The 13,947-nt window shown below is 33.7% G+C and overlaps 1 protein-coding gene across 1 annotated transcript in view; it reads left to right on the forward strand.

Moving 5' to 3' along the window:
• The window catches only part of LOC133321201 (bumetanide-sensitive sodium-(potassium)-chloride cotransporter), a 56,749-nt gene that overhangs the window by 17,432 nt on the left and 25,370 nt on the right, over positions 1–13,947 (forward strand). Inside the window, exons 2-4 of the mRNA XM_061530289.1 lie at positions 5,561–5,728; positions 5,817–5,931; positions 12,389–12,653. Coding sequence (XP_061386273.1) covers positions 5,561–5,728; positions 5,817–5,931; positions 12,389–12,653 — 548 coding nt within the window. The remainder of the gene's footprint in view (positions 1–5,560; positions 5,729–5,816; positions 5,932–12,388; positions 12,654–13,947) is intronic.

Here is a 13,947-nt window from a genome sequence, read left to right on the forward strand (position 1 = left end):
TAATACTTTTAAGTGAGAATAATTTACTACAATTTAGAAATAGTGCTAAATACGTCATTGGGGTGCTATTGTATTTTTGATTTCGAAATAGTGCTAAAATTAGTACAATTGTACCAACTTTTGCATCCCTGATCAGTATATTAAAACAGTTATTACCGAAGACATTAGACAATAGATTATGATATTTAAATATGTGTAATAGGGTGTAGCGAATTCTGGTTAAATAATGGATAAATAATGTCGAAATATGACTATTTATTCGGAATACTGAAATCGATATATAAGCAGATAATATTTGTATTAGAAAATCGAATTTTTGTGAAACAAATAGATAGATAACTGATATTGATACAAAATCAAATTAATTCAAGAGCGTAGACATTTTAAAAATTATTTTTCTTACAATTAAAGATGAATTTTAAAAATATATATTTTCCAACGACTTCAAATATATTTTTTATCGATATCTTTATGGTCAACCATATTATAGTTGAAACCAGTGAGCGGAGCAGTATAGTCGGACGGGGCCGACCATACGATACCCTACACAACTATCACGGAAATCTAACTTTTTGCGGATTTTTACTCCGAGTCTGGCAATATTTCGATTAGAGGTCAACAGCACCTCTTCCTTACACTGACATATTTTCCGAATATTACTAATATTCAGTACAGTCCTTACAATTCATTGTCCAGATTCCCTTGACCGTGGGTTGCGTTGTGATGTTCGGTTTATAATTGTAATAGATCGACTCGAAAAAATAAGTTTTCGGTAAAACTTCATCCCAAAATTATTATCTGATCATCACCGAAAATTATAATCGTTGTCCTTGACCACTACTGGAACCTCGTGGAACATTTCAAAGCGATCAGCTCTATATTTCCGCCCTCCAGTGTGGTAATGGGTTACTAAATAATATTATATATTATATATATTTAAGTGTAACTCCCACATCTGAGTACATACGACCATATAATTGGTATCAATTTAAAGGTCAACCACTCCTCTTGGATATGCTATCAACTTCTCGGATGTTTGTTCTCCATGGGTAAATATATACGCTATAGAATACAAATTTTGTCATTTTTCAAACAAAAGTCATGGTCCATTTGACCCGCTAAATATTGACCGATCTTTATCAAAAAAGGTATGCTTATTATTTGGCCCGATCCCCTTCTCCATGCAAAAATTCGTGGTGTTTGGGCCATAATTGCGGCCTCTGGAGCGACCAGAAAAACCGACAAAAATAAAGTTTTTGGAACCCATTCTACATGCAAAATTTCGTGAAGATTTTTCCATAACTGTGGCCTGTATCGTGTTTACAAATTATAATGGACAGACGGACGGACGGACGGACACAAATGTCTAGATCGATTCAGCTAGTCGAGATATGACGATCGGTATACTTAAAGGTGGGTCTAGGGTCAATATTTCGCGGCGTTACAAACTTTTGGGGCTGCACAAAACTATAATACCCTGACAACATAGTTGTTTAAGGTATAAAAATATTTTTGAAGTCTTGGATTTTTTAAAAAATATTTTTTTCCAATTATTATATTTATTTTAAATGAGCCATGTTTTGATAGAAAGCGAATATTAACCAGTGAGCGCAGCAGTGTTTTCGAATTGCGCATACCATACCTCACACAACTACTGGACTTTAATTTTCACTGAAACGAGATGTTAATTATTTGCCAAATTTCGTGACAGTTGTCCCATATTTATTTATTTTTTGATTATATTTCTACAGTAAAAGTGTATGAGGAATTATTTTTTAAAACATTTTGTCCTTCTAACTCGATTCCTTGTTCTCCAAAAATCTTTCTCATAAGATTTTAGGTGGTTGTGACATAAAGTTATATCTCCGAACTTTGACCTACGGTGAATTTTTCCCTGTGTGGTTTTCATATATCCACAAAGGTCTTCCAACCCAAAGAGAAATTTTCATTCCCCATTATTCTATACGATAATATATTTACATTTCCAAATACTTTGTTTTTGCAAAATAGTCAGGCTTAATCCCAGTTTGTTGTTTTTATAAAAAACAACTATTTATTAGTGGGGAATGTATGGCATTGTAAAGTAAGGGGTAAGGCAGGGAAGACTATAGTTTCGGATCTCGACACTGATCCTCATAGTTCCCTTAGTTTTTTGTTGGGATATTCTTCCCAGAGGCTATTTATTACTTCTTTACACAAAAACGCCTTTCATACCCAAATGTCTCTTGTGACAATTCAAGTTCTTACGTTACCAGTAATATACCCCAATGAGAAGTTCGTTTCGTTGGCGCCTGAAATCGTGGTCAATAAGGCATTTACATACAACTACAATACATTTCCCACTGCTATGTGTCGTCACTTTGTGACGAATGCACATAACGTTGTTGTTGGCATTGCTAGTTAAAGCAATAAACCAAACAGTATGACCGTGCCTCGTCTACAACTTCAGTAGTGTTGGCGGGTTAGTAAAATTGTATGAGGAATTACTTTTTAAAAACATTTCGTCCTTCTCACTCGATTCCTTGTGTGTCCTTTTCTTCTTTAATTTATTGAAATGCACTCCAATTATCACAAGGTGCGATTATTTATCCTCGAAATATTCTACTACTCTATGTATGTATGTCTTTCAATAAATTCTCTATACATTTCATAGTATGTAGAACTGTCGGACTCGTCCGACTTGTCTTCTAAAATCATATTTACTTAAGCCAAATACGTCAAAAAATTAAATTTCGAGGAAAAAGAATCGGGTTTCTAAATATTTGAACCGGATATTCAGATAATAAGAAACGATTTCAACACCTTATATGCATATTATAAGAAATCTAGTAAAAAAACGTGCTAAATTTATTGTACCGGACTTTTATCGGTTTTATTATCTGAACATCTAGTACAAAGATTTAGTAAACCGGTTCTTCTTCTTTCTAAATACTAATAACTGTTTATGTATTTTTTTATTAATATTTTGTTTTATTTTGCGTTTTCTCTTTATTATTTATTGCACTTTGTTGTAATTCCAAAAAAATACCAATCAACAGAAAGGAAAAACAAAAAATACAAATCTTGCAGAAAATCTCTTCAGAAAGCATTAAAATTTTAATGGCCCTATAATAAATTTCATTTTCCACAACATAAACAATTGAATCTACTTCCATACTCCACCCAACATGCTGCTGCACAAAAAAGGACAGGCATCCTTTTTTCTTCTCTTTGAAAGTGACATGTAATTAAGGCAACAAACTTTGTGTTTGTTTGGTTTTTTTTTCAAACTTTTGTATTCCATTTGCCAAAATCTAAGTCAAGAAAATGTTTCTTAAAAATTGTTTGGAGCGCATTTACACCTGTTCACCGTTGCTTCAACGGATTAGGAAGATTTTCTAATTTCTTTTATGACGTCTTTGCTTTTGATTAATGTTTTTGAAATTAAGCTGATGAAAGAAATTCCATTGCGAAATTTATTTTATTATGGGTCGGATTTTTATGACGTTGACAATTACTTTTGATAATTGAAATAAAAAAAAACATTGCTAAAAACAAATGCATGTTTAGGTGGTTATAACCGCCTTCTGGGGGAACTACTGATTGTCCTGGAATAGCTACATGAAAAAAAATGTTTAGAGACCATTTAAACTACCAAAAGCTACATAAAAATAGTAAAACACAAAAAGCTCATAAGAGGCGTAATAGATAGTCTCATATGAGGCTTTTTGTGTCCGAATGTCTGATAATGAATTTCCAGTGACATTTCTTTCAATCGACATCACATAACATTCACATTTGTCATTACCGCACATCGTTAGGCTCATAAAAATGTCATTATCTATTTTCCTTGCTTGTTTTTGTAACATTCTTTCCATGTTATTATTACGGCCATAAAATTATTTTATTTTTGGTTGGAAAAAACCATTATCCTTGGAAGACCAAATAGATGAAGACATCTTCTAATTAAAATGCTATTTTTTTAGAGGAAACAACGTCATTTCCACTTCTTCTTATTTAATATAACGTCCTATGGTGTAACCATTTTATTGTCTGTCGGATTTACGAATCATTTCTCACTCTTCTTAGCTACGAAGGCGATTATGTCATTTCGTAGTAATCTTATAATCAACAAAGTTAAAATTTCGTTTTTTCATATAAGAGTCCGATTTTTATACCCTACATAACAATGTTGTCGGGGCATTATAGCTTTGTGCAGCCCCAATAGCATTTAACGCCGCTAAATCTTAGTCCTAGACCCACCTTTAAGTATGCCGATTGTTACATATCGACTAGCTGAGTCGATCTAGACATGGCCAAAGAATAAACATACCTGTTTTGATAAAGATCGGTCAATATTTAGTGGGTGAAATAAAGCCGATTTTTTTTGTGAACAATGAAAAAAATTTATTCTATGGCGTATATATTTACACATAGACACGAGAAGTCCATAATATATCCAAGAGGAGTGGTTGACCTTTAAATTGATATCAATTTTATTGTCGCATGTACTCGGATGTGGGAGTTACATTTAAATATTTAAAGGTGCTTACGTATTCATATATTTTTAATAATAATATATGAATACGTAAAGGCCGGAAATATAGCGCGGATCGCTTTGAAATTTTTCATGAGGATCCAGGTAAGGTCAAGAACAACGTCTATAATTTTCGGTGATGATCAAATAATAATTTTAAGATGAATTGGACCAAAAACTTATTTTTGTGTGTGTGTTTTTTTCGAATCTATAGGCCACAATTGAAAGCCGAACATCACAACACAACCCATGTTGAAGGGAATCTGTATTGAATACTAGTAATATTTGTTGACTTCTAGTCAGTTAAGAGGGTGCAAAAATCTCGAAATATTGCCCAAGCTTGGAATATAGAACCACAGAAGGTTAGATTTCCATGAAAGCTGTGTAGGTCATCATATGGTCGGCCCGTCCGACTATACTACTCCGCTCAATGGTTTTTTAATATTTCTAAAAAAATATATTCTCTTCACAGTCAACAAAAAGTTTTATAGCTTAGAGAGATAAAGAAATAGATAGTCCTTTAAAAATATATACATATATTTAACAAGTATGGACGGGCGAAGTTTTTAAAAATATATATTTTTGAAAATAATTCTATTTTTTAGTCTACTCTTTAGATATTATTTAAAAATCGAATTTTTGTGTATTTTAAATAATCTGTTGTTACAGAGTGTTGTAGGTCTTTAAAAACATATTTGTATTTTTTCAAGACCTTGGTGTCCTCTTAGAAATCCTTTGCCACAACCACAAATATCATATTTATGACAATTTTACGATTTCATCTCTTTGTTGTCTTGCAAACCAAACCCGTGGTTGTTTCTTGTTTTTAAATTTTCTGATAGCATCTGCTATTTATGGCTTTGTTGTTTGTCTGTTCGTTCGTTTATTTCTTTGTATTGAGATTTGTTTTGTTTTGTTTTAATATTTTATGTGTGTCGTTTTTTATATACTTTGACATTTCATTTTTAATTTGAATTCTAATTTTTATGTTTTGTTTTGTATTATCTCTTCTTCTTCTTCTTCTTTTCACCCGCCCACCTATAGACAATCTATCAAGAGTAGTTTTCGTGACAAAGATAAACCATCGCGTTTCAAGGACTTACAAACCACACGCTTTCAAGTAGAACCACAAAATGAGGATTCCGATGATTCAAATGAAGATCGCGAACTTTTGGATAATGAATATGACACAAAGTATGGCAAAAGTTTTCGGTAAGTTTACACATACAAACACACATACGTTACACACAATGTGAATAGAGAAAATTAAAAATCATTTCTGTTTCTCTATTCGCCACAGACATTTCACACGAGAAGCCTTACCACGCCTGGATAATTATCGTAACATCATGTCAATACAGGCAGCATATCGACCCACATTAGATGAGCTGCATAATGCCACCCTGACCGGAAAGGTAAGTAGTACGAAACAACAACATTAATTACTAGGGCCCGAAGGATTTATTTGATATTAGAAATTAATAAATTGTTGCTAACTTTAGGAGGAGGAGGAGGATTACGAACTAGAGGTATGAAATACCAATACTATGACAAAGTCAATATTTTGTTGCTTGCTTCCTTTGATGAGAGCAATTCAATTTAGTAGTTGTTTTTGTTTGCTTCTTTCCTTCCTTCCTTCCTTATTTTGTTTTTTGATTTTGCTTCATAAGGAAAAAAGTTTTGTCCCTTTGCTAAAGTGCTACAAGGCCAAATGTCAATATGCCACCAATGCTAAGTAGAAAGTCATGTAGCGTGTTTTCTAGAACAACAAAAAGACAATCGTCATCTGTGCAACATTAAAAATAATTATGGCCTTTAGCTTTTGCATAACATAAATGTTCGAGATTTCTACACCCTATACCATATGGTGGGGTGTATAATAAGTATGTCACTCCGTTTGCAATATCTTGAAATAATCTTGATCATAATAAAATTTTATTTCGTAGAGCTAGGAACTTTTGAACGTATGTTGCTACTAAACCTAAAAGAAAGGGTATTTAAAATTGGGTTTTTAAGGTTCTATCGGCATTTTCTAATCAAAAGAGCTGTAATTTGTCATTCAGCAATTTCGATGTTTTATTATTTCTTTAAAATTAAAATCTATTCTCTAAAAATTACCAAAAAGAGTCATCTTGGCCGGACAGGACCTATATGGAAAATTTAATAAGAAATAAGATTGGTCTGAGCTTTCATTACAAATTATAATAGACTGAAGGACGAAGTGACACACATAGCTAGGCCGATTCAGCTAAGATATATATGACGACACCGCCGATCGTCATCTTGAGGCCATTAAAACATATAATACCCTTACAACATAGATGTATAGAGTTCTACACGCATTTTTAATTTGAAGGGGCTGTAATGGCATTTTCTTAGAGGTTTAAAGACATATTTGCAAGATATTTCCATTATAAGTCCCAATTTTGACGCCATATAAATTTCCGCCACGATTTCGGCATGTTAATGATCCCAGCCAAATTGTCCAATCAAAATTTGTATTTTCGTTCGCAGAATAAAATGACTCCTCGTTGTCATTTATCGTGGCATAGCGCTATTAGGTATGGTGAATGCCGGACCATATGGTGCAGGGTATAAAAAGTTCGCTACTACCGAATTTTACGATTTTCTTACTTGTTGTTACATATTTGTTCTTTCTCATAAAGTTTTTTCTTTTTTGCTGAAATCTCTTGGACTTATGATTTCGCTTAATGCTCAAGCAAAAACTTCTAAATCAAATAGCAAAGTTAATCGGCTAGATTGCTTTCGACAAAGAAGATTAATTTGGTTGTGTTGTCGAAAGACAAAAAAAGGAAACAATCCATGTTAAGAATTTTTTTTTTCGTAAATTAAGCTGCTCAAGTATATATATTTGTAAGTGGGCTTAAGAAGGGTTGTCATTTCTCATCTATTCGAACATTTACTAATTAACCTTTCTCTATTAAGGACATTCCATGTTTACAATTCCATTCATGGGTGTAGTACCCTTTACCCTTCCTTCCCCATTCACTTCACTGCATCCTTGCAACACTGACATGTTGAAAAACTGTTTAACATGGAATTACGAAATATGCAATTTCCTGGTATTACTAATTTTAGAATCGAATTTTGACAACAAAATGTGGCCCAGTAAGAAAGATGTATGTGAGTTCACCTAAATAACTGTGTACAACACCATTGTAATAGTATGCACTCACTCACACACCTTTACACCTTTTTAGTCTATACAATGTGCGGTCATGTACCAGAACACGATAGAAAATCTACTTATGTAGTAAAGGTAGTAAAAATTACATTAGGTCGGAACCAAAATTTTCCAAATCCTGTTATTTTCGGGAAACATGACATTTAAATGAGTAAAAACATTGTTAAGTTCAGTTGGGTCGAACAAAACTAAAATCGATCCGCATATTTCTATGCCATTTTAACTAGCCTGTCTGGATCACAGATTCTTAAGTTTAAAAATATAAGCAAAAATTGTCTGTGTCATTTTTATTGATTTTATGTTAATACTGGTCTTATATCCTCTGATATTCATTAACATACATAAAATTGAAAAAATTCTAAATATCGACCTATGTTTAACCCTTTGAGCCCCGAATTTTTTCCACAATCTTAGAACAAATTTCTGTAAACAGATTTAATGCAACTATCCTAAATAGGATATGCACAAAATTTGATATCGCTACATCCTTGCATTCGGGAAATACAGTACATTCTATCTGAAAAATTAAAGTCCGATATGAAGAAAACCAAATTCAAAATCGACAGAAAAATCATTTTAAATTATTCTCCATATTCAATTTTTCAAGAATCAAAAATCATTCTCATGGCAGAATTCGTACAATTTGAATACGAAGCGATTTAAATAATTTGGATGTATACACAAATTAGTACTCTACACAAATTTACTCTCTTCTCTATATTGAAATACTCATAACTTCACAAAAATTTGAATTTTGTTTATATGTGTCTACCATAATCAGATTTTGACATATGAAATCCAAATAATATATATCTACTAGCTGCATACTAAATATAAGCTCTAAAACATTTTGTTGCCCTTGGGCAACTTTGGGCCACAAAGGGTTAAACAAAATCTACCAAAAAGTTTTATCAATCCTCCAAGAACCCGTGATGTTAAGCTACAATAATTTCGGTTAGAAAATACCCCAAGGACCCCGAGTATACATTAAATGGGTTTAGTTTCTTACCCACCAAGAACACACTGCTAGAACATATACCTGTCAATGAAATGCCCATTCTTGGTTTCCCTAAACTTGTTGAATTATTTGTCCTCAGTATTTACCATTCACGCCCCCTTAGATCGCTTATTTAGTCAATATGAAAAAATTAGGTAATTTTCCAAATATTTGCTATCTTCCCGATGCGCTCTACGCCAGCTGTTTCCCTCGCACATAATCTTGTGGCAATGTGCATGCAGGATGTTGTGTCCTGTGAAAATAACTGGTTAAACATTAAAATATGCTTGGTCTAATCTTCATTTGGATCACTTCCAAAGCATTTTGTGGTTCTCTTTTTCCATGACCCCAGTTCTAGACGTGTTGCGCTAAAAGGTTTGGCGGCGTTATTCACATCAAATGTAGACTGGTCAGTTGCACTTCTGCCGAGTAGATTTCTATCTCATTTCCTATTATTCCATATGACCGTGACGCATGAAATTATTTATGTTTTTTGGACAGATCAGTTTCGGTCTGTCGTTTCCGTTGGCGATCCACTTGTTCACAGATTTAAGTCTTAAAGCTTCTACGGTCGCTTCAGATTTTATTTTGATGTCAATTGTGTATATATAAAATATGATCTCCAAAGACTATTTGGTGTTGGCCCCACATATACCTAGGCATCATGCTCTCTCTGGCCTTCAAAAATATTGCGAACTATAACAATTCGACCTTGAAGAAATATTCACATTGCAATTTCTAGCGGAGGTGGTACAAAATTTCCAAGAAATCTTTTGCATTTTATTATAACCAGACATTTAACTTAACACTGCTCAGTCTTGGAATTTGTTTTTCAAACGTGATGAATACTTGTTATACAGTTTGGCAGTCCTTGTACCATTTTTGGATTTGGTAAATGACATAAACTAAACTGCAGACGTTTATGTCATTCAAATGAAGAGACAGTTTTGGGGAGATTTAAATTTCTCTGCAATTGTTCAACCAAGTCTTGTTGATGTTTCAAACATAATGGAGCATGAATGAAAATGGCATTTTTTTGTCTTTCCAACTAAGAGGCGAGGAAGTTACTTTTATGAAATATATTAAAATGAAGCCACAAACTCGAATGGCTCTTGAAAAAATATATTTTAACAAGATTTCGGATGATCGCTGAAAATATAACCGATAAAAAATCCACGTTTGGTCGTTAAAAATATATTCTGAAGTAATGTTATATATGCTTTCACATAGTTGCCATACAAAGTCTCCGCTTAATTTTCGATATGTTGGGTGTCTGGAATATATACAGTTTTAGATCGATTTAATGTATTTTAAATGACCACCATCTGATGTATCGAACATCTGATGTAATAAGTCCTTATTCCAGAATTTTATTTCAATTATTATATAGATGTCAACCCTAACGTCCCTTTGGTGACCCCAATTCAAATTTAATTTCCACTTTCATTCCCAGTATCAAAGTACAAAGACGATTTGCATTTCCTTCCCATGACAAGAGTCTGGGTATTGCATTACAATTGCTGTTGTATTTAATTATTGTTGTTTCTTCTGAAATTGCATGGGCCAAATAGACAGTAACAGCATCAACGTTCCACAAAAAACAGCCACACTCAATTTACATCATGTTCCCATTTGGCCACCACAATAACCAAATAGCACCTTTGTTTAGAGTCCAGCTCTCTCCATCTCTCTCCCCAATTACTTTGTCGTCTAATTTAATTTAGTTCAGTTGATCTGCATATTTAAGTTGTCATAAAGGCCATGGCCGGATGCTTACATAAGTAATGTGAGAAATGGCAACGGTAGGTGGAGAATCGTGTAGCAGAGAAGGAAGAGAAAAAGAAGGAGATCTGCCGTATAGCCATGTACGATTTATTGGGTAATGGGCGAAGAAAGCAATTAAGTTTGTACCGACTTTTTGGATTTTGTAATTTGTAAAAATAAATTGCTTTACCTGGTTGCCTCCATCTTTGCTTCTCACATATATTTATATGTATATACATATAGCGGTAGCCATAAGTATGTAGTTTATGGCATGTGACTTGACTTATTACAGGATCAACAAATTTTATGTTTGCAGGGAGCATGGAGTTTTGGAATTTGTGTACATAAAATCTGACTTATATTAACATGTTTTTGTTTTTTTGTGTTAACATGACTTGACTTCATTTACACCATTAAATTTTTTTTGGCCATTGTGTTTGCTCTTGTTTGTTTTTGTATGATTTGTATGGTAGACGTCAGTACCGAAAAATATTTGATTGATGTCCGAGACATTTCGTATGTAATAAGTCCGCAAAGAAATCGGGTCGTATTTCAGAACTTATGGCGATTTATCCGAAGAAATAAATGTCAAATAATGGAGTAATATTTGTGATATTCTGCAAATATATTGTTAAGGAGTAGTATAGTCGAACGAGGCCTCTGTGCCGTCTTTTCGTGAAATGTCTCATATGTTCGTTCTCTTCATACATGAATGAAATTTTCGTTTTATATTTCATTCATAGCAACAAAGGTGTGCGTAATTTTGAATGAGCTACCGCTCAGCATGAGTTGTGATATATTGTTGTGATGTAATATTTTTGTGTATTCTGGGTTTTGGTTTATTAGATCATTCCTTCCTAAAAATCCAAGACAATTTGGTTGAAAGCTCAAAAGCTAAACGCATTCATGCGTTATATTATTAAAGCTATGGAATTGTGTTAAAGCGTCTGCCTGACAAATATATGCGATTTTAAGAAGAGTTGAAGTCAGAAAATTACATGTTACCGCTACAAAATGTTTTCTTATGGTTCAAATATTCATAAAGTGTTTTAAAATACGATGTCGTTAATAATGAAGAATATTATCAGCCAAATGAACATCGCTATCACACTTATGGGACCATAAATAAAATTGTGTATAGTCCAATCACAAAGTGTCCGTCCTCGATACTTCCACGAATTCCGTATCGGGGCAGGGCATTGGCGTAGATCTTATCATTTACATGAGAGACCATCTCTGCGAGAGGAAAAACGGTCTGGAAATGTTTCAATAAAAAAGGAAATCCAGTCACCGCAACTGTTGAACTAAACATAATTTCGAGAAAGACCACAAATCAAACCGTAGCATCTTTAGGATGGAGATGCTTCACAACAATAACACATGGGTTACCCGAGCCCCAAATGCGATGATTTTATACGAAAATTTATAAATGTTATTTTAATAAAGTAGAATCTGTACAGGTTAAATTTACTTTATTTGCTCTCAAAATCCATTCAAATCTATTCATTTTTTATACACCAAAGGATTAAAGGCATTTTCTATACGTTTTCGAATGTGAAACAGGATTATATGAAACATGCTTTTTGGTTTATATCCTGCGTAACATAAAGTTGGATATTCTTTGTGTGCTCTGTGTCAGCACAATTTCCATAACACAATCCTGTTCCGTGAATTTCGCTCATGGTTGTTCTGTTATTCCGGTAATGAATGGTGAAAAATCAAAGCCGCCGAGAAAGTTGTTACGTATTTTTCCGCGTAGTTAATAAAACAAAATACCTGCCTATCTCTACAAAAAAGTTGCGACATAAAAAGTTGTAGTGTTTTTTTGTCTGGGAAAAACATTGAATATCCCACTGAATAAAATTCATTTTTTTTGTTGGCCTATTGTTTTTGTTGCTTTTTATAGAATACTCACAGTTTGAATCGCAATGACGACCTGGAGGCTGGTGCTGCCGCTGGTAATGGCATGCTGAAATTTGGCTGGATCAAAGGTGTCCTGGTGCGTTGCCTTTTAAATATCTGGGGTGTTATGCTGTTCCTGCGTCTCAGTTGGGTGGTTGGCCAAGCCGGCATTATGGAGGGTTTCATATTGATTCTAACCACAACAGTTGTGACCAGCATAACGGCTCTGTCGATGTCAGCAATTAGTACCAATGGTGTCATAAAAGGAGGTAAGTGAATATATTTTAATTAAAATATGTCAAATGTTAGGCAACCATATGACGGAATTAACGATGCGATTTAAAAGGGTATCAATTTGTGTGTGTGTGGTTAAAGGCTGACTGAGTTATTAAGGCTCAAGAAAATCTATTTTTTGAAATGTGAAGTAAATGGCTTGTTAAAGACACTGAACCTGAATATACTGGAATGGCGGGTTTTAATTGTTGTTCAAATCGGTCAACAGCTCTCACACATATTTTCATCAGATTTTTAGTTAATGGTGTGTCGATTAACGCGAAAGTTTACTGAGTCCAGTATATCATGCGAACAGTTAGTATCAAGTCGTCGAATTTCATGTAAATGGCACACAACATGAAAATGAGTGTAGGATGTTTATTGAAAAAAAATTATATAAAATCGAATAGCCGAGCGGTAGAACATAGATTAATCCTTGATTGATTACTTAACTAAATCAGTACAGTTGGACGGGACCGACCACACCGCTCAAATTGCACTTGTTGCTGAGCTAAATCAATCATTATTGCATAGTCCCCTGCGTTAACGGTAATATATTACATAGTTCAGAATATCTCCCATATCCATCACAGAATATCAAAAAAAAGTCGTTTATATTGATAGTGGTTTAAGTGGTTTCTTAATATTGGAAGAATAGACTTAAACCACTTTCAAAATAAACGACATATATTCGATTAAATATTAGCTTTTATGTACAGGCAACTTTTTCCGGATCATGTATTTCGGAGTGAACATATACACCATAATATGGAGTATATGTTATTTTTCACAAAAAAGTTATCTACGATCATCTTGTTCGGGTCATTATTGTGGCCTCTAGAGCATTGCCAAAAATCATACAAAAAAATAGTTTTGGTCCTAGACTATAGTTCAAAACCGAGCCTACATTTCGTGGCAATATAACCGCTGCCTAAAACGTATAGAGACGTTAAAAATCTTTGGGCCTCTCAAACGTCTATCCTGACAATATATTTGCGTTGGGTAAAGTATAAGAAGTCACATCCCTTTTCTTTCTAATGCCGAAGCTAAATCATTTTTATGTCTTCGGACCGCAATATAGAATATAGCGGATCAAGTTCAAATATTATTGTGAACGTCATACATTCTTGGACTAATACATCCCAGATATGCCGAGGATACAACATGCAGTGTACCTGTTATTTTTAACGAAGTGTGTTTGCTGCACGTTAGCAGAACGTAACGATCAACAAAGCGGAATGGTCCTCAGAGCCTCAACAAGCTCATTACAAAATTTAACCAAATTTAAAA

The sequence above is a fragment of the Musca vetustissima genome, unplaced genomic scaffold (assembly GCF_032173495.1).
Source record: "Musca vetustissima isolate MV318-11 ecotype Yass unplaced genomic scaffold, APGP_CSIRO_Mvet_v1 utg36418, whole genome shotgun sequence".
In the NCBI taxonomy this organism is placed as follows: domain Eukaryota; kingdom Metazoa; phylum Arthropoda; class Insecta; order Diptera; family Muscidae; genus Musca; species Musca vetustissima.